General features: G+C 47.9%; 1 protein-coding gene across 1 annotated transcript; it reads right to left on the reverse strand.

The window, feature by feature from the left end:
* Positions 1-6,674: 6,674 nt before the first annotated feature.
* On the reverse strand, positions 6,675-22,595 carry LOC143480999 (ADP-ribosylation factor-like protein 13B). The gene is made up of 13 exons (XM_076978897.1): positions 22,264-22,595; positions 20,411-20,481; positions 19,787-20,036; positions 19,263-19,368; positions 18,854-19,056; positions 18,649-18,769; positions 18,449-18,548; positions 17,490-17,609; positions 16,949-17,061; positions 16,691-16,839; positions 7,273-16,523; positions 7,042-7,137; positions 6,675-6,840 (listed from the first exon to the last, which is right to left on the reverse strand). The coding sequence occupies exons 1-8, from the start codon at positions 22,308-22,310 to the stop codon at positions 17,515-17,517; spliced, it is 993 nt and encodes a 330-aa protein (XP_076835012.1). The 5' UTR covers positions 22,311-22,595; the 3' UTR covers positions 6,675-6,840; positions 7,042-7,137; positions 7,273-16,523; positions 16,691-16,839; positions 16,949-17,061; positions 17,490-17,514.
* Positions 22,596-27,039: the final 4,444 nt, after the last annotated feature.

Below are 27,039 nucleotides of genomic sequence, written 5' to 3' on the forward strand. Positions count from 1 at the left end.
TACGTGCTTCAGAAGCCTCACCGCAACCCTAAACCTAAAAAAAAGCACATGGCACGGCATGCTGTCTGCCATTTTAGAAATTGCAGACATGGTGTACCAGTGCTTCCAAACGGCTGGACGCAGCCGCACGCCGTTAAACAAGCTTTATGTGGACACCCCACTGATGAACCAAACCGAAGCACAGACCCCTAGGTCACACGGTTTGGGCGTAGCATGCGTTTGGGCCTTCTCCATTCACTTTAATGGGCGTGGCTAAGTTTTGAAGGTGTTTTTTTTCTAACACAGAGCGGTCACAAGCATACATTTGGGGACGCTGAGGGGCCAAAAAATGACGTAGAGGTCCCAAAATCGGTCGAGGTCGTCTCTGTGATGGCCCAATGCAGCATCCTGAGTTGCAACTCTGTAGCTCGAAGCGTTGGCGTTTGGCAGCCAATAAGCTATTGCGCTGTAGTCGTAGGCCTAAAGTTTAAACACAAATGTTCATACATTTGGGGACGCTGAGGGGCCAAAATGTAATGTAGAGGTCCCAAAATTGGTCGGGGTCATCTCTGTAATGGCCCGATGCAGGATACTGAGTTGCAAGTCCGTAGCTCGAAGCGTTGGCGTTTGGGAGCCAATAAGCTATTGCGCTGTAGTCGTAGGCCTAAAGGTCAAACACAAATGTTCATACATTTGGGGACGCTGAGGGGCCAAAATTTGACATAGGGGTCCCAAAATCGGTCCAGGTCGTCTCTGTGAAGGCCTGATGCAGGATCCCAAGTTGCAAGTCCGTAGCTCGAAGCGTTGGTGTTTGGCAGCCAATAAGCTATTGCCCTGTAGTCGTAGGCCTAAAGTTTAAACACAAATGTGCATACATTTGGGGACGCTGAGGGCCCAAATTTTGACGTAGAGGTCCCAAAATCGGTGGAGGTCATCTCTGTGATGGCCTGATGCAGCATCCCGAGCATGAAGTCCGTAGCTCGAAGCGTTGGCGTTTGGCAGCCAATAGCCTAAGCTATTGCGCTGTAGGCATAGGCCTAAAGTTTAAACACAAATGTTCATACATTTGGGGACCACTTGTCCTTCCGTATTCCTTTCTTTAACATCTACCCAACACCTCCTCATCACCACTGTTCCCTCCACCAACATGGGATTCCTTAGTAATAAATATAAATATATTGCTGTAGCCCATAGTGTAGTGCAAATGACAGTGCAAAAAAAAGAGTTTGAGAGTCTGATGGCAGTGGGGAAAAGAGTTCTTTAATCTGCTGGTTCTGCACTTCACCACTTCTGTAACAATTAGCTTGATGCTAATATTATATGGGAGATCCCTTTGGATTTAGATATCTGCTTATGTTACATGAGAAATCGCCTAGGAGTTAGCTTGATGCTAACGTTATATGCGAAATCCCATATAGATGCTAGCGAAAGTTAGCATTATCATGGCGGAGCTATTCTTTGCCAAGTTCAGACGTTTCAAAACACTGATAATTGTTTGTGATCTAAACAGCAGGCTAGAACTACTCATTATATATTGTGTTATTGACTGTGCTGGTTAGCTAAGAAATAATACAACACAATTTGCTTGATTCAAAGGATTCAAAGCTTTATTGTAACATGCACATCGCCTAGGAGTTAGCTTGATGCTAACGTTATATGCGAAATCCCATATAGATGCTAGCGGAAGTTAGCATCATAATGGCGGAGCTATTCGCTGCCAAGTTCAGACGTTTCAAAACACTGATAATTTTTTGTAATTTTACATGAGAAATCGCCTAGGAGTTAGCTTGCATAAACCAGACATGGGGAAGATGAATAAATGGTTTTTGAAGTGTTTCAGTCATTTATTTTAAATAAAATACTTAGAAGTCAATCTATGTGAATGGCATCCCAATTCCAAGTTATTTGGCACATGAAAATAAATTGGAAGTGGGATCCTATTCAAATAGATTGGAAGTGGGATTGGTAAGTACAAATCATCCCAATTGATTTGAATTGATTGGAATTGGGATGCAGTTTTTTCAGCCAAAATTTTTACTTTGTGCAAATTTAATCAAACTCACACAGTGAGTCAGGGGGACTCTGACGTGTGTGTGTGTGTGTGTGTGTGTGTGTGTGTGTGTGTGTGTGTGTGTGAGAGAGAGAGAGTGTGTGTGTGTGTGTGTGTGTGTGTGTGTGTGTGAGTGAGTGTGTATGTGTGTGTGAGTGTGTGTGTGAGTGAGTGTGTGTGCATGAGTGTGTATGTGTGTGTGTGAGTGAGTGTGTGTATGAATTTGTGTGTGTGTGTGTGTGTGAGTGAGTGTGTATGAGTGAGTGTGTATGTGTGTGTGTGTGTATTGGAAGAGGGATGGTAATCATGAATCATCCCAATTCCAATCTACTTGACACATGAAAATAGATTGGAAGTGGGATCCCATTCAAATAGATTGGAAGTGGGATCGGTAATCACAAAACATCCCACTTGCAATCTATTTGAATAGGCATCCCATAATAGTAGAAATAGATTGCAAGTGGGATCTGTAATCACAAAACATCCCACTAGCAATCTATTTGAATATACTGGCAATAGATTGGAAGTGGGATTGGTAATCACAAAACATCCCACTTGCAATCTATTTGAATAGGCATCCCATAATAGTAGAAATAGATTGGAAGTGGGAGAGAGAGAGTATGTGTGTGTGTGTGAAGAGAGCGAGAGAGTGTTTGTGTGTGTGAAGAGAGAGAGAGTGTTTGTGTGTGTGTGGAGAGAGAGTGTTTGTGTGTGTGTGAAGAGAGAGAGAGTGTGTGTGTGTGTGTGAAGAGAGAGTGTTTGTGTGTGTGTGTGAAGAGAGAGAGAGTGTGTTTGTGTGTGTCTGTTGAGAGAGAGAGAGAGTGTGTGTGTGTGTGTGTGTGTGTGTGTGTGTGTGTGTGTGTGTGTGCGTGAAGAGAGAGAGAGTGTTTGTGTGTATGTGTGGAGAGAGAGAGAGAGTGTGTGTGTGTGAAAAGAGAGAGAGTGGGATCGGTAATCACAAAACATCCCACTTGCAATCTATTTGAATAGGCATCCCATAATAGTAGAAATAGATTGGAAGTGGGATCGGTAATCATAAAACATCCCACTTGCAATCTATTTGAATAGGCATCCCATAATAGTAGAAATAGATTGCAAGTGGGATGCGAAAGTGTTAACTAGAGTGTTCAACAAATCAATAAGTAAGCCTTCTCTCGATTATCTCTTGCAAGTAATATAGGATCCTGCATGAGAAACAGTGTGTGGTAAAAGAAAGTTCTGATTTCTCTGAGAAAAGTTCAGATTTTTTTTCATAAATTTGTGTGCAACATCTAGAGCGGTTGCAAGCTACAGTGCCAGTAATTTTCCAAATGATAATTTATCTCATGCATAATGAGCATATCTTTGATGGTTTTGTCTCATCTTGTGGAGGATTCTTGATGAGGCGTGTGGTCTCTGTATCATCCTGGAGAGTTCTCAAGTGCTCAGTATTAGCCACTTTTTTTTCTAGGATGGCAAAAGAGAGCCAAAAGGAATTCTTGTTGTCTGAACAGGTCAAACAAGCAAAATCATGTATGACTTCCTTATGAATTCTGTTCCCATACTTAAGGAATTTTTAAGTGCATAAGTCTTAATGACTGGTTAAGGATGTTTTTCAGGCCTTCATATTAAAAGTTGCGCTGTAAATAAGTGAGTCTGCAGGTATATGATGATTACTATTTAGTATGTACACCAAACTTTTCAGACAACCAAAATATTTTGATACACGTTTTCTTCCGAAATATTTTATTCAAGCTATGATGAATGAAGCAACAGTTGCAAATGCAAATATAGCCGCAAGCGGCGATTGGCGGGTTCACACACGAATAGGCTTTTTGGCCTTAATAGGCATAAAGAAGCCCAAAAGGTCCTTTAGACCCAAAAGTTGAAAGAAAGCTGTTTCAGTGGAAAAAAATGCCACTGAAATTATTAGATCACAGAACTAAATCACATGCTGAGATCAGCTTTGTGGTGTGTTTGTGTGGTATTTCATGTGAGCAATAGTTTTTATTCAGTTCTGGAATTTGGCCACTAGATGGAGCCCAAGTACTACCATACTGATATCTCATTAATCTCAGAAATGAAATAGGACATTTTGGTGAAATAAAAGGTTTATTTCTGGTCAGGCAGTGCACTTTTTGTTATGAGATGTAACTGCAAAGTTATGGAGGCAGTTTTTACCTCCAGAGTCTACAGATTATGCTCATACCAATTTTGCCATAATTGGATAAAATTCCTAGGACTAGTTCGTAAAGAGCTGTTTTCAAACAATTGATGAATGTGACAAAACTATGCATTTTTAAATAGAACTTGTAATTGCAAAGTTGTCAGGTGTAGTGCAAGGAATCAAAAGAATCAAGTTTCATAATCCTAAGCGAAAATATGGAGGTGTTATGCATGGTTTTCACAAATGTTTCGAAACTGCACAGCGTAACAGAGTCTTGAGATATGCACAGTGGTGAGGTTTCATGTTGATTGGCCAATAGTAAGTCTGTCAAATGGCCAATTAATAAAAATTTAAATTAATTGGCTCATGGCGGCCATGTTTTTTTTGAGTGATGATGTCATCATTGTGTGCCTTGATACCACTTGGGCCCCTGATGATGCATGTAAAGTTTTGGCTTGTTGTGTCTAATGGTTTCTGAGAAACAGTTTTTCCCATGTTTTTAGCGCCCCCTATTGGACAATCATGGTCATCTTGGACCTGTGACCTCAAAGTCATGTGCCCTATTAGCTGATCAATTTTCATGAAGATTGGTCAAAGCATTGCTGAGATATAGCTGCTGAAGTAAATTTTGCCACACCTCAGAGCTATTGATTGACATGTGACAACCAGACTATATGCAAATCTCAAAATGTTTTTAAGCAGTCTTGATAATGAGATTCTTCTGAGTAGATTGGTTAGTTCCAACAATTAATAAAGTAACAGCAGGGGGAAGAGCCTTTTCTTGTAAGCCCCCCCCAGCTTTGGAATAATCTTCCAAAATGCGTCCCAGACTCTGACACAGTCTCAATCTTTAAGTCTAGGTTGAAAACCCACTTATTAAGTTTAGCGTTTGGTAACTAATAAGCCCCCTTAGATAAAGGTACAGATCCAGGGGTTCATAGGCGAAGGGTTTTATGGTAGACTGGAGCGCTGGTGCTGTCATCCTGTCACTGCACGTGGTCACTCAAGTTTGTTGACAGTGCAGTGGATGGATGCTAATGTCTCAGAATGCTCCCAAGTCTATGTTACCTTCTGGGTCTGCCTTTTTAAGCTAGGCTGTAGTAATTTAGTTTAATGAAGGAGTTGCTGCCACACTCCAGAAATGTTTATAATTTCATCTGTCACGTATATGTCCTTATACAGAGCTAATTTTCCCTGTTCTATCTTCTCCACATGGCTGCCTGCCTACTCGAGGCACACCGAGATGAGGAGAGACGAGCCTTTCCAAAGATCCATCCTGGGCCAGCCACCTCCTGCCTAACCAGATATGAGGGAGGATCAACCCACTGCCCTGAGTAACCAGTGTGGATGATGGATAGGACTAAACAGGAATTACATAAAGGACTCATGTATAACATTACCAACTATCAAGAAGTTTGGGACTGTACAGGAATTGCATAAAGAACTCATGTTTATAAATCCACACCAAGATGGACTTATACATGACAACACAAACATGCTCAATAAACTGAGACCAGATGAACAATGTTACAAAGAACAATTTTTATTTAAGAATAAAAGTTTTCTCAACTGTATGGGGACTAATCCTGTTTCTTCTTTGGCTTACTCTTTCTCCCACCTTAGAAAACATGGCACAGATGAGGCTGGGGTGCAGAGGAGGTATTATTATTACCCCTGAACCCCTGTACCGAGCAGGGGCGGCAAACCCCTAAACGCCGCCAAGGGAGGAAACCCTGCGACGGTTGGGACTGAGCCTCGGAGAGGCACACTGGGAGTAAGAGCAGCTGGGAGTCGTGCTCCACCCCTGGGCACCCTCTCAGAGCACACCCCAGCCTCCGCACCAGCTGCCTTAGCACCTGCGTAGCTGCTTTCTGGGTCCTGGTAGATCCCCCACTGGTATCTGGAGGGAGGTCTCCAGCCTTCTTGACCAGGGTATGTTATGACGTTATGATGTTATGGTATGTTAGACGGGCCGGGATTGCGTGCCGCTGTGCACCTTCTCTTTGTTGAGTGTGCATGTCTCCACCCTCAGAGGCAGAGGTGGGGGGGGGGGGGGGGGGGGGGGTTGCTCCATCTTCAGATCTTCCTCTTCTGAGCATTCCAACTTCCCCCCCCCCTGAATAGAAGACATGGGGCTCCCCTCTCTTCACACCGCCATCCCCCAAATACTCCAACTCCACATGGGAGACATACACGTCCAAAGGGAGGAGTTAGCGGCTGTACCCGGGGCATTATTTTTTTAAAAGCTGTGGAATGGACCAATTTAAATTTTCATTTCATTCATTCATGAATGAAACCACAAACACCACTTGTCAAGCACACCTGTTTATAGTTTAATCACCTAAAGTGAACAGTGAACAGTTAGGTCTCATTTAATATTGCTATTTAAGTAATCAATATATTTTTTGTGTTTAGTTAACAATATATCGCAGAATACTGGACTTCAAACAGTCACTGACACTGAATCTCATGTTATTAAGAAGAATTGTCACAAGTGAATTCATTTTCATAATGCTGTAGTTTATTTGCACCATGTGTGTATTTTTGTGTTTATGTGCGTGTGTAGTTTGTCCAGGAATCTGCGGTGTGTCAGTTGTGCAGGAGATCACAGCAGTAGCAGAGCTGGAGGAGGAGCTCTAGTGTTGGGCAAGTGGCCGTCCTGCACCTACCATAGAGTGGAGTCATGATAGGGACTGAGTCAAAGTTATACACACACACCAAATTCAAATTAATCTCTTTATCACCTGTTCAACTCATTCAGCAGAGAGTTTGTGTGTATGTGTTTATCTTTGTGTGAGGTTTGCCTCACTATCACCCAGACAATCAGGTGATTATCCAGGAGCAGTTATTTCATTCTTACTCTTACCTTTATTCTCCTCACAGGCTGGATCTCTCTTCCTGTAGTTGATTTTCCGACCTTTCCCCCTTGACCCTCTCCTTGTTTTTCTTTTCTCAGTTGTAGCTATGAGGAAATTCAAAGAAGAAAAAGACTCTACACTCCTGGACCTTTTATCCCCCTGGAGCGAATATTATGGTAAAACATAATACCAGTATCATCCCAGTATTATGGGATGTGATGTATATGTGCTTGACTCACTGGGTGGTTGCATAGTGCTTATATTTGCCTGTTCGATGTCCTCAAAAGCCACAACCTCAGAACTCTTCAAAGATGCTTCTGCAAAAAAAAGAATTTATCAATAAACTCTAATTAAATATTACATGGTAATAACAGGTGAATGTTTTTCAGCTGAACTGTAAGTTTGAATGTTGTTGATATTAATAGCTATTGAACAGGTAGATGACAGCAAATTAGCAAATGTGTTATCAACATGGGATGAATGTCTTTTGCTGGGTTAGAGGCCAGCATCCACATACCAGAGTGAAGAAATTTTGTATGTGTATGTTTATCTTTGTGTGAGGTTTACCTCCTTGTTGTCCAGACAATCAGGTGCTTTCCCTGGAACAGTTATTTCATTTTTACTCTTACCTTTATTCTCCTAACAGACTGGATCTCTCTTCTTGTAGTTGATCTTTCCACCTTTCCCCCTTGACCCTCTCCTTGTTTTATTTATTTTCTCTTTTTTGTTATCAATTGTAGCTATGAGGAAATTCAAAGAAAAACACTTCTACAATATTTCGTCGATTTTTCCTTTTTCGACCGCAGATATGGAATAACCCGGCAGGTGAGGTAGCCTGTCCAGGTACAAGTTACGCGGGCGTTTTTTAGACCACCTTTTCAAGGTCCCTCCTCAAAACTGAGGTGAGCAGTGCGGTCCCTAAATAGGGCTGCTCAGTCACACAGGGGTCTGCCGAGAACAGCTGCCACTCAGCCCCAGCTGTGAGCGACCAATACCCTATGACGCTGACATGTAGGGCTCTGACTAGGAGCTCCCAGCCAATTCAAACCTGCCCCCGTCGCCAGACACCCCATCGCTGTCAGACTTCAACCAGATGTGGATCGGTAATATCACCATTGGTCAGAGGTGGATACCTGCGCCAGGAGATTTTTAAGTGCTGTAGGGGGTGCGCTATCTGCAGGAGGCTGCCGGGTCCTGTTTCTGTTCAGGTCCGCCTATTGCGCGCCACCAGCGCCTTACTTTTCTGTCAGGGTGTGCTCCCTTAGCCCTTGCCTGAAAAAAGGCTACCCACAAGGCAGTGGGGCTATTTGCCCATAGTTGGGGCAGTGGTTGATGGGTGCTAGGACGTGTCCACCCTGTGGTGGGCCTACACACCGCATCTCTGGGGCCCACTGCTGCTCCGAGATCCCCTGCAGTTTAGCCTGGGACCACGAGGACCCAGTTTACGTGTGTGGCCGCGAGGAGGCACTGCAGGAGTCTTGGCGTGGACAGGCTGTGTACTGGCAGAGGAGACTTACGCACTCAGCTCCTCGTTTTACCCCCGGTGAGGGGGCTAGCCAGCGGCAGTAGCTGAAAGGAGAAAGTTGCGAGCAGAAAGAGACATGCACTAACTACAAGAACTTTTACACTACTGCACTAGACGCCTCACACACACCCTGTGCACAAACGCGCACACACACACACACATACACACACACAGAGGCGGTCTTTGCATAGAGGCATTGGTAGGCAATTGCCTTGGGCCCCTCCCACTGCAGCCCACTGTAGGGCCCCCCTGACTAGCTAACTTATTTCTCGCATATTAATGTTGATTGGCCCCCTAGCTAAATTCACCTTGAGCCCCCAAATTGCTAAGTCCGCCACTGCACACACATACACACACACACCCATACACACACCAACACAAAACACACACGCACACTTACCCTGATCCCCCTACCATGGGGGAGGGGTCTCCTCCAATTCAGGAGAACCCCCCACGTTCCTGGTCAGGGCCTCCCTCGGGAGCTACGCCCTGTGTGTTGGGGGGGACAGGCTGTGGTCCCGTGCCATGGACCACAGCCGGTCCCCCCCAACACACATTTAAGGGGAGGAGCATGCGTGAAATTACATTTAACATAACAAATCACAAACACGCTAGGACAAAACACACACGCAAAGACTAGACACAAAAAAATAACGAACAAATACAAATAACGAACAGATGGGACCCACAAATGCGCGCTCTACGTACATACAAAATAGTGACGCGCCGCTCATGTTCGCAGTCGCTCCCCACATGAAACACAAGACAACACGGGGAGCGAGGCGACAGTGACGAGCGGTATCAGCGTCACACACAAACCATTTAACATTTAACATAACGAGCACGCACACTGATCCACACGTCCCGTTCATACGTACACACTTTAAACACCCACACAACATGAAGAGTTTTCCCAGGGAAGACAGCCCTGGTCCTCGCCGTGCCACACACACAACACATAAGCACGGCGGAACTCTTCACACAAACATCACACAGAGAAACACTTACCACGAGACATGACCACGAACAAACGACCCTCAGGTGAGACGGATCGCGGGCTCCGCCCACCTGAGGGACGAACACCACAACAACAACGACGACAACTGCCGCTGTGGACGGATGCGACCGGTAGGGGGCCCCCGTACGGAGACAGGCCCCCCACCCCCACCAAGCCACACTCCCCTCCACTAGGTGTGTGGCACACAGCGGCAGCACACAAAACATGAAGGGGCAGGAAGGCAGGGACAAGGCAGGGACACACCCCCTGCAGTCCAGCAGCTGAAACACAGAACACAAAACATACATTTGCTCTCCTACCTGGGCGGGACCCTGGACCGACTGGGCCGTCAACAACACAAAACCACGCCCCAGTCGGTCACAGGGCCCTCACGCCCTAACCGGCATTTGGCCGCTTAGCCCCACAGGTGTGAGGACGAGGAGCTACGGCTCCTTATTCGTCCGTGGTGTACGTATGTGCAGGTTACCTCCCTGGGGTGTGGCTACGTCCCCTCCTGGACCTACCTCCTCCCGGAGCTGACCCCTGCCTTCTGCTAGGGGTCACCCCAGCCTCCTGGGGAGTCAGCCCCAGCCGGGGCCTCCCATCACGAGGTGGACTCCTCCACCCAACCATGGAGCGCCAGAGACCGAGGCCCAAAGCACCCCCATCGCGGGCTGGGGTACAGCCCCAAGGGCCTCCTGGTCACCCCGGGCAGGAGGGAGGATCTGCATCTTCAGCAGGAGCTCTTCAGACCAGAGCCCCATGGTCACCAAACAGCCGGGGGCCCCAGCCCTATAGGGAGAGGCTCTTTAAGACCAGGCTCCGGTCACCCCACAACATAAGGGGGCTCCTGCCAGGTAGAAACCCCAACAAGGTCCAGGAAAACCACGATCCGCCGCCAGGGAGAAGACCTGCACATAAAAAACACACACATACACACACACCCATACACACACCAACACAAAACACACATGCGCACTTACCCTGATCCCCCTACCATGGGGGAGGGGTCTCCTCCAATTCAGGAGAACCCCCCACGTTCCTGGTCAGGGCCTCCCTCGGGAGCTACACCCTCCGTGCCACACTCCGTGGCACGGGACCACAGCCGGTCCCCCCCAACACACATTTAAGGGGAGGAGCATGCGTGGAATTACATTTAACATAACAAATCACAAACACGCTAGGACAAAACACACACGCAAAGACTAGACACAAAAAAACGGTACAAATAACGAACAGACGGGACCCAAAAATGCGCGCTCTACGTACATACAAAATAGTGACGCGCCGCTCATGTTCGCAGTCGCTCCCCACATGAAACACAAGACAACACGGGGAGCGAGGCGACAGTGACGAGCGGTATCAGCGTCACACACAAACCATTTAACATTTAACATAACGAGCACGCACACTGATCCACACGTCCCGTTCATACGTACACACTTTAAACACCCACACAACATGAAGAGTTTTCCCAGGGAAGACAGCCCTGGTCCTCGCCGTGCCACACACACAACACATAAGCACGGCGGAACTCTTCACACAAACATCACACAGAGAAACACTTACCACGAGACATGACCACGAACAAACGACCCTCAGGTGAGACGGATCGCGGGCTCCGCCCACCTGAGGGACGAACACCACAACAACAACGACGACAACTGCCGCTGTGGACGGATGCGACCGGTAGGGGGCCCCCGTACGGAGACAGGCCCCCCACCCCCACCAAGCCACACTCCCCTCCACTAGGTGTGTGGCACACAGCGGCAGCACACAAAACATGAAGGGGCAGGAAGGCAGGGACAAGGCAGGGACACACCCCCTGCAGTCCAGCAGCTGAAACACAGAACACAAAACATACATTAGCTCACCTACCTGGGCGGGACCCTGGACCGACTGGGCCGTCAACAACACAAAACCACGCCCCAGTCGGTCACAGGGCCCTCACGCCCTAACCGGCATTTGGCCGCTTAGCCCCACAGGTGTGAGGACGAGGAGCTACGGCTCCTTATTCGTCCGTGGTGTACGTATGTGCAGGTTACCTCCCTGGGGTGTGGCTACGTCCCCTCCTGGACCTACCTCCTCCCGGAGCTGACCCCTGCCTTCTGCTAGGGGTCACCCCAGCCTCCTGGGGAGTCAGCCCCAGCCGGGGCCTCCCATCACGAGGTGGACTCCTCCACCCAACCATGGAGCGCCAGAGACCGAGGCCCAAAGCACCCCTATCGCGGGCTGGGGTACAGCCCCAAGGGCCTCCTGGTCACCCCGGGCAGGAGGGAGGATCTGCATCTTCAGCAGGAGCTCTTCAGACCAGAGCCCCATGGTCACCAAACCGCCGGGGGCCCCAGCCCTATAGGGAGAGGCTCTTTAAGACCAGGCTCCGGTCACCCCACAACATAAGGGGGCTCCTGCCAGGTAGAAACCCCAACAAGGTCCAGGAAAACCACGATCCGCCGCCAGGGAGAAGACCTGCACATAAAAAACACACACATACACACACACCCATACACACACCAACACAAAACACACATGCGCACTTACCCTGATCCCCCTACCATGGGGGAGGGGTCTCCTCCAATTCAGGAGAACCCCCCACGTTCCTGGTCAGGGCCTCCCTCGGGAGCTACACCCTCCGTGCCACACTCCGTGGCACGGGACCACAGCCGGTCCCCCCCAACACACATTTAAGGGGAGGAGCATGCGTGGAATTACATTTAACATAACAAATCACAAACACGCTAGGACAAAACACACACGCAAAGACTAGACACAAAAAAAACGGTACAAATAACGAACAGACGGGACCCACAAATGCGCGCTCTACGTACATACAAAATAGTGACGCGCCGCTCATGTTCGCAGTCGCTCCCCACATGAAACACAAGACAACACGGGGAGCGAGGCGACAGTGACGAGCGGTATCAGCGTCACACACAAACCATTTAACATTTAACATAACGAGCACGCACACTGATCCACACGTCCCGTTCATACGTACACACTTTAAACACCCACACAACATGAAGAGTTTTCCCAGGGAAGACAGCCCTGGTCCTCGCCGTGCCACACACACAACACATAAGCACGGCGGAACTCTTCACACAAACATCACACAGAGAAACACTTACCACGAGACATGACCACGAACAAACGACCCTCAGGTGAGACGGATCGCGGGCTCCGCCCACCTGAGGGACGAACACCACAACAACAACGACGACAACTGCCGCTGTGGACGGATGCGACCGGTAGGGGGCCCCCGTACGGAGACAGGCCCCCCACCCCCACCAAGCCACACTCCCCTCCACTAGGTGTGTGGCACACAGCGGCAGCACACAAAACATGAAGGGGCAGGAAGGCAGGGACAAGGCAGGGACACACCCCCTGCAGTCCAGCAGCTGAAACACAGAACACAAAACATACATTAGCTCACCTACCTGGGCGGGACCCTGGACCGACTGGGCCGTCAACAACACAAAACCACGCCCCAGTCGGTCACAGGGCCCTCACGCCCTAACCGGCATTTGGCCGCTTAGCCCCACAGGTGTGAGGACGAGGAGCTACGGCTCCTTATTCGTCCGTGGTGTACGTATGTGCAGGTTACCTCCCTGGGGTGTGGCTACGTCCCCTCCTGGACCTACCTCCTCCCGGAGCTGACCCCTGCCTTCTGCTAGGGGTCACCCCAGCCTCCTGGGGAGTCAGCCCCAGCCGGGGCCTCCCATCACGAGGTGGACTCCTCCACCCAACCATGGAGCGCCAGAGACCGAGGCCCAAAGCACCCCTATCGCGGGCTGGGGTACAGCCCCAAGGGCCTCCTGGTCACCCCGGGCAGGAGGGAGGATCTGCATCTTCAGCAGGAGCTCTTCAGACCAGAGCCCCATGGTCACCAAACCGCCGGGGGCCCCAGCCCTATAGGGAGAGGCTCTTTAAGACCAGGCTCCGGTCACCCCACAACATAAGGGGGCTCCTGCCAGGTAGAAACCCCAACAAGGTCCAGGAAAACCACGATCCGCCGCCAGGGAGAAGACCTGCACATAAAAAACACACACATACACACACACCCATACACACACCAACACAAAACACACATGCGCACTTACCCTGATCCCCCTACCATGGGGGAGGGGTCTCCTCCAATTCAGGAGAACCCCCCACGTTCCTGGTCAGGGCCTCCCTCGGGAGCTACACCCTCCGTGCCACACTCCGTGGCACGGGACCACAGCCGGTCCCCCCCAACACACATTTAAGGGGAGGAGCATGCGTGGAATTACATTTAACATAACAAATCACAAACACGCTAGGACAAAACACACACGCAAAGACTAGACACAAAAAAAACGGTACAAATAACGAACAGACGGGACCCACAAATGCGCGCTCTACGTACATACAAAATAGTGACGCGCCGCTCATGTTCGCAGTCGCTCCCCACATGAAACACAAGACAACACGGGGAGCGAGGCGACAGTGACGAGCGGTATCAGCGTCACACACAAACCATTTAACATTTAACATAACGAGCACGCACACTGATCCACACGTCCCGTTCATACGTACACACTTTAAACACCCACACAACATGAAGAGTTTTCCCAGGGAAGACAGCCCTGGTCCTCGCCGTGCCACACACACAACACATAAGCACGGCGGAACTCTTCACACAAACATCACACAGAGAAACACTTACCACGAGACATGACCACGAACAAACGACCCTCAGGTGAGACGGATCGCGGGCTCCGCCCACCTGAGGGACGAACACCACAACAACAACGACGACAACTGCCGCTGTGGACGGATGCGACCGGTAGGGGGCCCCCGTACGGAGACAGGCCCCCCACCCCCACCAAGCCACACTCCCCTCCACTAGGTGTGTGGCACACAGCGGCAGCACACAAAACATGAAGGGGCAGGAAGGCAGGGACAAGGCAGGGACACACCCCCTGCAGTCCAGCAGCTGAAACACAGAACACAAAACATACATTAGCTCACCTACCTGGGCGGGACCCTGGACCGACTGGGCCGTCAACAACACAAAACCACGCCCCAGTCGGTCACAGGGCCCTCACGCCCTAACCGGCATTTGGCCGCTTAGCCCCACAGGTGTGAGGACGAGGAGCTACGGCTCCTTATTCGTCCGTGGTGTACGTATGTGCAGGTTACCTCCCTGGGGTGTGGCTACGTCCCCTCCTGGACCTACCTCCTCCCGGAGCTGACCCCTGCCTTCTGCTAGGGGTCACCCCAGCCTCCTGGGGAGTCAGCCCCAGCCGGGGCCTCCCATCACGAGGTGGACTCCTCCACCCAACCATGGAGCGCCAGAGACCGAGGCCCAAAGCACCCCCATCGCGGGCTGGGGTACAGCCCCAAGGGCCTCCTGGTCACCCCGGGCAGGAGGGAGGATCTGCATCTTCAGCAGGAGCTCTTCAGACCAGAGCCCCATGGTCACCAAACAGCCGGGGGCCCCAGCCCTATAGGGAGAGGCTCTTTAAGACCAGGCTCCGGTCACCCCACAACATAAGGGGGCTCCTGCCAGGTAGAAACCCCAACAAGGTCCAGGAAAACCACGATCCGCCGCCAGGGAGAAGACCTGCACATAAAAAACACACACATACACACACACCCATACACACACCAACACAAAACACACATGCGCACTTACCCTGATCCCCCTACCATGGGGGAGGGGTCTCCTCCAATTCAGGAGAACCCCCCACGTTCCTGGTCAGGGCCTCCCTCGGGAGCTACACCCTCCGTGCCACACTCCGTGGCACGGGACCACAGCCGGTCCCCCCCAACACACATTTAAGGGGAGGAGCATGCGTGGAATTACATTTAACATAACAAATCACAAACACGCTAGGACAAAACACACACGCAAAGACTAGACACAAAAAAACGGTACAAATAACGAACAGACGGGACCCACAAATGCGCGCTCTACGTACATACAAAATAGTGACGCGCCGCTCATGTTCGCAGTCGCTCCCCACATGAAACACAAGACAACACGGGGAGCGAGGCGACAGTGACGAGCGGTATCAGCGTCACACACAAACCATTTAACATTTAACATAACGAGCACGCACACTGATCCACACGTCCCGTTCATACGTACACACTTTAAACACCCACACAACATGAAGAGTTTTCCCAGGGAAGACAGCCCTGGTCCTCGCCGTGCCACACACACAACACATAAGCACGGCGGAACTCTTCACACAAACATCACACAGAGAAACACTTACCACGAGACATGACCACGAACAAACGACCCTCAGGTGAGACGGATCGCGGGCTCCGCCCACCTGAGGGACGAACACCACAACAACAACGACGACAACTGCCGCTGTGGACGGATGCGACCGGTAGGGGGCCCCCGTACGGAGACAGGCCCCCCACCCCCACCAAGCCACACTCCCCTCCACTAGGTGTGTGGCACACAGCGGCAGCACACAAAACATGAAGGGGCAGGAAGGCAGGGACAAGGCAGGGACACACCCCCTGCAGTCCAGCAGCTGAAACACAGAACACAAAACATACATTAGCTCACCCTCAGGTGAGACGGATCGCGGGCTCCGCCCACCTCAGGGACAAACACCACAACAACAACGACAACTGCCACTGTGGACGGAGGCGACCGGTAGGGGGCCGGCGTACCGTGACAAATACAGAATATCTAATTGTAAAATATGAAGTTAATGATTATAGAAATGTAGACGTAATAGTAAATATTATAGTAAGTGTAATATAATAATAATAATAATGATGTTAGTGTCTTGGCCTTTTCTTCTTAGGCTGTCGTGGCATGGGTTCTCCACCGATGTCCACTTCAACTGCCGAAGAACTGCAGGAGCTGGGCTGGCTCTGGCTCGGCCGCGCTGTCTTTCCCCGGCCCGATCCAGGGCCCGTCTTCGGGACGCTGCTGCTGTTGCTGCTGCCAGGCTTTGAGCCTTCACGGGAGAGTTATTCTGCAAAGTGAACAGCGGTCAGTTATGGGAAATCTGAATATCAGGAACAGAAAGTAAGAGTTTAACAGTGTAAACAAACAAAACACAGCCCTCTCAATTATACTAGTGAACAATAACAACCAGTTCCCAGTCAGATTTCCTGGCATGGTGCAGTGGTGTGGTGATACCTTCCCCATGTGAGGAGGAAGCTGTGGACCGATGAAGACGTTGGAGGTGAACTGAGGCCCGTTCACCTTGGCCGTGGTGACCGGGCGAGGGGAGCAATGACCGGGACCATGGGTCACAGAGTTACAGTCTCAGTTTAAGATCTGTTGACCTAAACATGATGGATTGGGGGGGGGGGGAATAAAAGTGTATAAAATGCCTTTCTAAATATTCCACTATTCAAAAATCTGGAGCTGGTTTAAACATTAGGTTGAACTTACCGGATGTAGAACAGTAAGTACGCTTGTTGGTTCAGCACTGATCGTATGGGAGAGACGGCGAGGGGGTCGTTAGTGACGGGGCGAGTGCAAGGAGACCTGGTCACAACATAAAACTGGGAGGGGGGAAAAAAGGTGTTAGTGGCTCATGCAGGAGGACGCGCTTTTGGGGGGGGTTTGAACAGTTACCAGAGTGCCAGAGTGCCGTGTATCTCCAAGCGGCTCAAGTTTAGGAAGTCTAGAAACTTTGGGAGTTGCCCATCCAATTACAAACAGAAGTAAAATGACGCTTTTGTAAAAACTCCACCAAAACACAAAAGGCATGTTATTGAAAATCTGAGGTCAGATTAGGGATTCTTTGGAGTAGACTTCCATGTTGGTTTCACCGTAGTTATAAGGTAACATATTGTTTTCTACAAGCACAATTGGAATTATAAATGCTACAAAAAATAAATTACACATTGTGTAAAACAAAAAAACAGTGAAGTCCAGTGAGTGTCACGTGTTTCAGTGCTGCTTAAGTAAGTTTGGCTAGAACTCTCACCTGGTGAAGGTGGTGGAGTGGGGCTCTAGGTGGAGTCCTCAACCCTCAGAGGTTCAACCCTGTTGTTTCTCCACCTCAGACGCAGTTTCCTGCTCTTCTTTTGGGCTTGGTCTGCTGGCCCTGAGGAGGAGATAAAGCCTTTTAGCAGCCTAGATTAGGCAGCCAACGATCTGTTTCCCAGGGTGTCTCAGTTCTGCTGACTGTTTGTTGACCCTAATTAAATAGCAATTGTAGTTTTTATTAAAGCTGTCATTTTAAGTGTTAATTCAGGTTAATTATCTAAAGCAAGGCTATCAAGTTCTACTGGTAGAAGCCCGCAGCTCTGTATAACTTAGTGCGCGACATGTTTTAACATTAGTGATTAATTTAATCAGCGAATCAAGTGTTCGCTGAGGTGAGTCAGGTGTGTTAAGAGGGGAAAATGCTGAGGGATGTATTGCAGATCAGAACAGACTAGAGCGTGGGCCTAGGGGACTAGAGCGTGGGCCTAGGGGACTAGAGCGTGGGCGTAGGGGACTAGAGGGTGGGCCTAGGGGACTAGAGTGTGGGCCTAGGGGACTAGAGCGTGGGCCTAGGGGACTAGAGCGTGGGCCTAGGGGACTAGAGCGTGGGCCTAGGGGACTAGAGGGTGGGCCTAGGGGACTAGAGTGTGGGCCTAGGGGACTAGAGTGTGGGCCTAGGGGACTAGAGCATGGGCCTAGGGGACTAGAGCGTGGGCCTAGGGGACTAGAGTGTGGGCCTAGGGGACTAGAGTGTGGGCCTAGGGGACTAGAGTGTGGGCCTAAGGGACTAGAGCATGGGCCTAGGGGACTAGAGCGTGGGCCTAGGATACTGGTACTACCAAGATGAAGGAGATAAGTAATCCCACACCCAACAGACACCCTTCCACAACAGCAAAAAGAGTAATCACTTTAAAACAACTTAATACATTTTATTTGGATCATATGAAACATTCTGACCTGATTTGGTGCTCTCAACATCCTCCTTCGGTTTGCTCCTGCAATTCAGAGCGCCGCCCTGCAGGGCGTCCTCTCCCTTTCCCGTCTCCTTATTGTCCTCCTGAAATAATTTACTAAATTAACTGAAGTTTGAACAGTGGTCTGATTAAGAGGAACATTGAGGCACATTAAACACCTCATTGGCTGGGAGGGAAACCTGCCTCATGAACAACATTGTAAATTGGCTGGAACGGGTTGGGCATGTTGGCACCCTCCTCCTCCTCCTTCTTCTCCTTCACTCGCCTCTCTTCCTGCTCCGCCTCCTCACGCTCTTTCCTGTCCCTACAGGAAGAGTAAACCCTTCAAAATATATATTTCACCAGAACCAAAACAGTACTGTCTCTCACACACACGCGGTTTCCTGACCTCTCCTCCCGTATTTGCCGCACTCGTTCCGCTCGCTCCTTCCTGTCTTGCTCCTCCCAGGCCCGCTGCTTGGCCGTGTCCCTCCGCACGCGCTCGGCGATCGCCTCGTAGTCCTCGGCGATGTTGCTCAGGAGCCATTTCAGGCCTCTCCTGATGGACTTGTCCACCGTCCGGCCGTAGCCCAACACCGCCGAGCACGGCTCCTGGTGAGGTCAGCACAAGTTCAGCCTCGTCTCGTTGGCTTGTTTTCTACAGCTGGATTTCACTCATCAAATGGCAGCCTTGCTGTTAGCTAGCAGAGTGCTGCCAAAGTCTGCAGTAAGCTAGCAACCCCCCCACCCCACAGGAAAACCTTGTAGGCTGCCAAGTTTCTCACTGCTGTGAGGATGCTCACTGAATAAATACTCACAAGCTGACAGCGACATTTATGCTCATTGACCAGCTTCTCCAATGACAGGCTCTCAATGATTTCGCCTTCAAGCAATGCTCCGTCCCGGTCCTGCTTATTGGCCAGTCTAAGGGGAGGGGGAGGGGGGTTAGAGTGAGCTGTATGTGTACGCCACCAAGTGAAAGCTGTCACAAACACATGACTCAAGGTCTGCACTTCAGAGCACTGAAGAGGTGTGTGTGTGTGTGTGCGTGTATGTGCCTAACACGGACAAAACACAAACAACACTGGACAACCAATACATCCTCATGGTGTCTGCCGTCTGCGATGTTGTGTCTCGTGATGTCTGTTACCACAATATCACGTTGGAGAAACATCTATGACAGGAGATGTCATGTGGATGATCTAAGGTCTGTGCTTCTCACAGTGACGTTGTAGGAACTATGGTGTTGAAGTGCAGGGGTGCTCTGAAGGCTGCGAGGAGGTGCGGGAAACGAGACGTGCGTGAGACGCGTGTGAGACGTAACGAGAGACGTGCCACTCACACTAGCACGGGCTTGCCGGCGATGCGAGGGTGTCGGAGGACCTCGGCCAGGGTGGCTCTGGTCTCATGGATCCGCTGGATGTCGCTGGAGTCCACCACGAACACCACGCCATGCGACTCTGAGTAGTAGTTCTCCCAGATGCCGCGGATGCGCGTCCCGCCGCCGAGGTCGAAGATGGTCACCTGGAACTTGCCTTGTTTCAGGTCCACCTTGGAGAAGCCCACCGTGGGGGCCACATTGACTGGGTTCTCTGAGGGAGAGACATGCGTTACTGTGAGACTACGGTGCGCTTAGCGACCCGCAGTAGCTTTAACCTTGGAGCGAGCTGAACTTGAAGAAAAGATAGACTTTGAAAAAGAAGAGAATAATAAGTAAATAAAAGCAAGAAATAGCAGCTACAAATGACAAACCAGTATATTAATCACGATATGCTGTATGAAAGGGTGGGTATAAAACACTATGGCATCTGCACCTTGGCATTAGGAGTTTAAGGTGATGGATGAATGGCATACCACACACACTCACACGTACACACACTCACACACACTCACACACACACACACACACACACACACTCACACACACACACTCACACACACTCACACACACCAAGTGTAGCCTCACCTCCCTGAATGCCCCGCACGGCTGCAGTCTTGCCAGCGTTGTCCAGGCCCACCATCAACAACGTCACCTTCCTGTGAGCACACACAAACACAACGCTAGCACGGGGCTCTTGATAGTGGTCCGCCTGTGCCCTACCTCCTTCCATCGATAGCACGCACAGACAATGACTCAGGCTGCGTGTGGGCACTGCCCCGTGAAATGTTCTGGCCCAGGACTGTCACACTATTCTGGGATTAGCTGGGGATTTGCACTTTAGTCCTGAAGGATTAGTGGCCAGGTTGTTGGAGGGCAGTGTTAGTGTTTAGCATTCGGTGACACTAAATTAGCAGTAGGCAGCAAGCTTTATCACTGATTTTGGAGTACTCTTTACGTTGGGGTTGTGGTTTGAGCTGTATACTCAATCAAGGGAAAGACTCTGGGTCTTCCACCTCTTAGGGTATAGCTGCAACTGGGATTAACTAATATTTAATATTTAACTAATATTAACTAATATTTTACCCAATTCACTCTCACCATAAAACAACTTACACCAGGAAACAGTAGAACATTGGCCAATAGTGAGAGTGCACCAGTTTTGGAAAGATCTTTACTATGAAATTCAAAGTTTTCCATGCCAAGAAAGTTCACCAAGTTCACTGCACAGCTAGTGAAAGGTAAGAAATAATCTGTACCCCCAACAGAGGGAGCTTTGTGTTTAGTATGTGTGCACACTGTGTTTTTGGTCATTTCTCCAACAAACAGGGCTGAAGCAGAGAGATGTTATGAAGAACAGAGGTGCTCTGTTAGTGTTCACAAACCAACTTAAACTGCTTCCAAGGTGGAGGCCATGTTTCCAACATTGAAAGAGAAAGACACACTCACTATACCACATATCATGTCTATAGTGTAGCCTACACACTCACTATACCACATATCATGTCTATAGTGTAGCCTACACACTCACTATACCACATATCATGTCTATAGTGTAGCCTACACACTCACTATACCACATATCATGTCTATAGTGTAGCCTACACACTCACTATACCACATATCATGTCTATAGTGTAGCCTACACACTCACTATACCACATATCATGTCTATAGTGTAGCCTACACACTCACTATACCACATATCATGTCTATAGTGTAGCCTACACACTCACTATACCACATATCATGTCTATAGTGTAGCCTACACACTCACTATACCACATATCATGTCTATAGTGTAGCCTACACACTCACTATACCACATATCATGTCTATAGTGTAGCCTACACACTCACTATACCACATATCATGTCTATAGTGTAGCCTACACACTCACTATACCACATATCATGTCTATAGTGTAGCCTACACACTCACTATATCACATATCATGTCTATAGTGTCGCCTACATAAGAAGAATTTTCTCTGAACTTGGTATTAGTTCTCAGTAATCAGACAGATTTTCTTCAGAACAAAATGGTCTCTCGAAAACACTGTCAAGTCTAACTTAGTGATGGTAATCTAGATTTAAAATGATATTGCAATAAATGTCAATACATCACAATTTGTTCTCAAACACCTTAATGACTGAGGGTTAACCGTATATAAACCTTAAAGAACAGTTGAAGGAGTTGATGAGGTGGAACCCACAACACACCTCATATAGTACAGATCAGTACAGAAATGTACAGACCACATTTACAAACACATGTATGCCATTGTATATACAATACTTTGTCTAAATACATAGTACTATTAAGAAAAACAGATTTAAGCTCATCTACGCGGCAATTACGTGGTCGTGCGGATTAAAAGTTAAAGTACAATTCAGACATCAGCGATGTATGGACAGTATAATCAAAATACACTGACTTACTTTGCAGGCTTACGCCACCTCTTCAACCAGCTGCAGCAGCTCGCCATCACACTGAACTTTATAATTCAGCGTTCACCCTGAAAGCCTAAATGGTCACCAAAACACGATCACACACTGGTCTTAATAACCAGTCCAACTAAATACAATTTAAACACAGATATAAAATCAAGAAATAAAGCTGTATGTATTAAACTTTGTCGATCCACGATTGTTAAAGGTAGCGCTAGCTAACTTTAGAATCCAAACAAGACGCTTTGGTTGCTGTTTACGCAGCGTTCTCTGGCTGCTATGGCTGCATGTGATTTCATACGTTCTGTCCCGCTGGCACAACCGTCCATATCGGCAGTAGCGCCCCTAGTGGACAGTGTGAGGATGTCAGGCCCAACACCTCACACGTCTCGGTAGCCGCTAAGCGATACAAGAGTAGTTTAGTAACTTTTATTCTGTGAAAAGAAACCGATTACATTGCATACTTGGAGTCGAGGTTCAGTTTTTGTAACCTTCCTACACTCTTCAGTGACAAGTTATGATCAGTGGGATTCATTTTGGAATAAACAAAAACATTTTATACTTTCATATATGCATTTTATAATTTTTTTTAGGACAAACATTTTGATATAAACCCTTGAACCCATTCCAATTATATATACCATTTTAATTTTTTTCAAACATTTACATAAGATAGAAAAAAATAATAAATAAGTAAATCACTGTTGCTCTTTGGAACAGTTCTGACATGTTTATGTTGAGACAATATTTCTTCTCTTCATAATTCTGTTTAAAGAGAAGTCCTTTGGCAGGACACATAACATCAATGCTTTAGGAAGTTGTATCTGAGACACACACACACACACACACACAGGCGCGCACACATAAGCACACTCTCACAATTGGTCCTACAAATACCTTGGTGTCCACCTTAACAACAAGCTGGACTGGACTGACAACACAGCTGCTCTCTACAGGAAGGGTCAGAGCAGACTGTATCTCCTAAGGAGACTCAGATCCTTTGGTGTGCAGGGGTCACTCCTGAGGTCCTTCTTTGATGCTGTGGTGGCATCAGCCATATTCTACAGAGTGGTCTGCTGGGGTAGCAGCATCTCCACCGCTGACAGGAAGAGACTGGACAGGATCATAAGGAAGTCCAGCTCTGTCCTCGGGTGTCCTCTTGACCCAGTGGAGGTGGTGGGAGACAGGAGAATGAGGTCTAAGCTAAAACACATGCTAAAGAACCTGTCCCACCCCATGCACCACTCTCGGACCACACTGAGCAGCTCCTTCAGTGCCCGGCTGCTGCACCCGTGGTGTGTGAAGGAGAGATACCGCAGGTCCTTCCTTCCACACACCGTCAGACTGTTCAACACGCACTGCACTCAATAATCTGTAGTTAATGTTTAACATTGCTACCACATGCCGGACAAACTGTGCAATTCTTCTTTCAATATGGCTAATGTGCAATAGCTACTACTTCTATGTGCAATAACACCTTACATAAGATTACTACATTTTTAATAGCACATATTTCTGTAACCAATATACATACATTTTTTTGTTTTTTTAAATTATTATCTACCTTATATATTGTCTTTTTACTCCCTCTCCTTGTCTCTTCCTCTCTGTTGCTGTAATATTGCAAATTTCCCCGCTGCGGGATCAATAAAGGACTATCTTATCTTATCTTATCTTATCTTTAATAGTTAACCCGTCATTGAGATGGAAGTGCTAAGCTTGGCTTTGTTGGTTGCTAATACGTTCCTTCTTATAATTCCTTCTTTTGTTATTCCTTCTTTACACGTTCCACATCCATGCCTTCATATATTCATTTGGGTAATTAGGTAAAAAAAGTATCTTGCTGTTCTTATTTTAGATAAAATTTCACACAACCTCCATGTTTATGTTTGAGATTAATGACAAAATGAAAAAAAAAAAAAAAAAAAAAGTGTTCATAGATTTAAAATACAAGTTTCTAAATAATTAAACTGAGTTTTCTTCCCACACATGCCAGAAATATGCTGGATTGCAGAGCCACTACATCCGCATTTATTCCTGAAATCAAAGTCAAAGCGATGAAACGGGTCAAAGCACGCTACTGCTCCCGAAGCCCTCCTTGGTCCAAACCAGACTCACTATGTCTTCCATCACCCAGAGAAAAAGCAGTCAGTGGTAACAAGAGAGGAAAGCAAGCCCCTCTTTACCAGATGAATGACGTGTTCGGGTCAAATCTGACCGATTTACAACTTAAACCACTCATAAATATTGTGTTTTACATCTGATTGCTGCAAGGCCTTATGCCATCCTCCACACTATGCACTGGAACATATAAAAGTGATGATCATATTTTTCATTGAATTTTGAGTGTTTTAAACCAACGTTTTACATCTGTGTTGTTGTCGGTCAAATGTGACCGTCACAGGAAATGAATGGGTATATATGGTTAATATCATGTTCAAAAGTGCATTTTCTTAACTAAATAACAACTCTGCATTTCACAACGCAAACAAAGTTTTCTCTTTATACACCACTTTGTTAAAACACAGCAAGGTTTTCTCTTTATACACCACTTTGTTAAAACACAGCAAACCTGGTTCAGTATCCAATCATTCTTTCAAACACTAGCACAGATTCTCTATTTGAGATGAACATAATCAATCACTGCATAACCACTGTAAAAAACTAACATTTGATGGCAATACAGAAACAGTACTAAGAAAACAGAACTGTTTTCTTAGTCAGTTTATTTTTACTGTAATCCGCTTTGTTTGGACTTTTTTCAAATGTGTGCATTTTTGGCAGCATACTGTCTACACAATGAGTGATATTTACTGTTAGTGTGACGGGCAGGGTGAGCAACTCAAAAAGGAAGCGATCACGCCAAGTCTCAGGGAAAGAGGATGGTTTAATAGAAAGTGTGCAAACCAAAAACCCGTGCATTGTTCCAAATGAAGGAAATAATAACCAGCAGTCAACTGGTACAAAGACAAGACATATATAGACGAACAAACGACCCTCAGGTGAGACGGATCACGGGTCCCGCCCACCTGAGGGACGAACATCACGTGACCAAAAACAGGACCGCTGCCGCTGTAACCGGGGGCGACCGGTAGGGGGCCCCCCCACAACGTGACAGTTAGGTACTATATGGAATGTAGATTAGACAAAAAAGGAGTCAGTAACAGTTTTGCAGTAAAGGGTATATTTTACTGTATTTGGGACATTACTGTGAATTGTGGCCTAACCCAAAAAATAATTACTGTAATTGTAAACATAATTAGCCATGGTCCCATATGTGTAAAAATACACATATACAAAAAAAAGGCACACAAGGGGGAAAAACAGAATACAAAACTGGGGTGGGTTTCCCGAAACGTTCATAGCGCTAAGTACTTCTTAACCTCGTACGTTTCATACGAGGTTACGAAGTACTTGGCGCTACGAACGTTTCGGGAAACCCACCCCTGAACAGTCTTGTTATGTGTAATGTAAGTGGTCTTCAGCAGTTGGCCACATGTTTTCATCCACATCACATCAGATGTTGGCCCTTGCCATGCACCTGAGATAGAAACGCTTGGTATGCCTTATTCACCCCTGGCAGTCTTCAGCTGAAATGTTTCTGCAGCCGGGATCCATTGTATCCAGGACAAACTCGCGAATCGACAGCGCGCGAGGCCCTCGCGCACGGGCGGTGCCACAGCGATTATGTAATTTTCGCCGCGCGGACGCGTATAACCAGGCTTTACGTTCGCCACCCCCCCCCGTCAACAAATTACGTTCTGGCCCTCTGCCAAATCTGGCCCGCAGATAAATATAGTTGAATAGCCCTGTACTAGAGCCTTCTAAAAAAAGTGTCTACATTAAAAGTATCTTCTAAACGGCGTTTTCATTCATTTTAAAACCAAATTATCCATTCATTGCCAAACTGCGATACCTGTTGTTCATTACAGCCTACGTTTAACGAACACAAAAGACTACACATCTTTACCAGGACACTCGAGGAGAGTACACAGACATGTAGGTCCCTGCGTGAGCGGCGTGCGTGTGAACGTCTCGTGGTGCAAGAGGACACGCGCACAAAGACGCATCAAAGATCTACGGTGCAAAGTGCGGCGCGAAGGACAGCGGCCGCTGAAAACTCATATTTTGTTTCAAAACAGTGTTTGGATGTGATAACAAGCTGTTTTATCATGTTTGTAATGTTACACATGCATTTCCAAACAAGTAGTAAGTCTTGCATTAAGGCGTTCAAAACAGCGTTTGCTGGCGTTGTAAGCGCTCTAAACAGTGTTTCTGAGCATAACTTGTAGGTCCCTGCGCGAGCGGCGTGCGCGTGAACGTCTCGCGGTGCACGAGGACACGTGCACAAAGACGCATCAAAGATCTACGGTGCAAAGTGCGGCGCGAAGGACAGCGGCCGGGTGCGTCTCCCCATCAACTACTATCAGAGCAGCAAACTGTGGTTTATAAAGGAGGCGTGTAACTCAAACAGGGCAAACGAAGATACATTATTTACTTCAGTTAAATAATAGAGGAGCAGGCAGAACTCATTACACATTGACTTATATTAAGGAGAAGGGAGCTGACGTTCAACGCTTTCCTTCTAACACATTAAAAGCATGTTCTGCGATGGCCTGGCGCCATGTCCGAGTCTGCGTCCCGCTTTGTCGGTAAAGACTCCTGCGTTGAAGTCTTGAATGAGGAGGAATGAACGATTAAGCGAATGGCTGACTGCATGAATGAACGAAAAAGTGAATGAACATACCGTCAATTAATAATGACATG

The sequence above is a fragment of the Brachyhypopomus gauderio genome, chromosome 17 (assembly GCF_052324685.1).
Source record: "Brachyhypopomus gauderio isolate BG-103 chromosome 17, BGAUD_0.2, whole genome shotgun sequence".
Classification (NCBI taxonomy): Eukaryota; Metazoa; Chordata; class Actinopteri; order Gymnotiformes; family Hypopomidae; genus Brachyhypopomus; species Brachyhypopomus gauderio.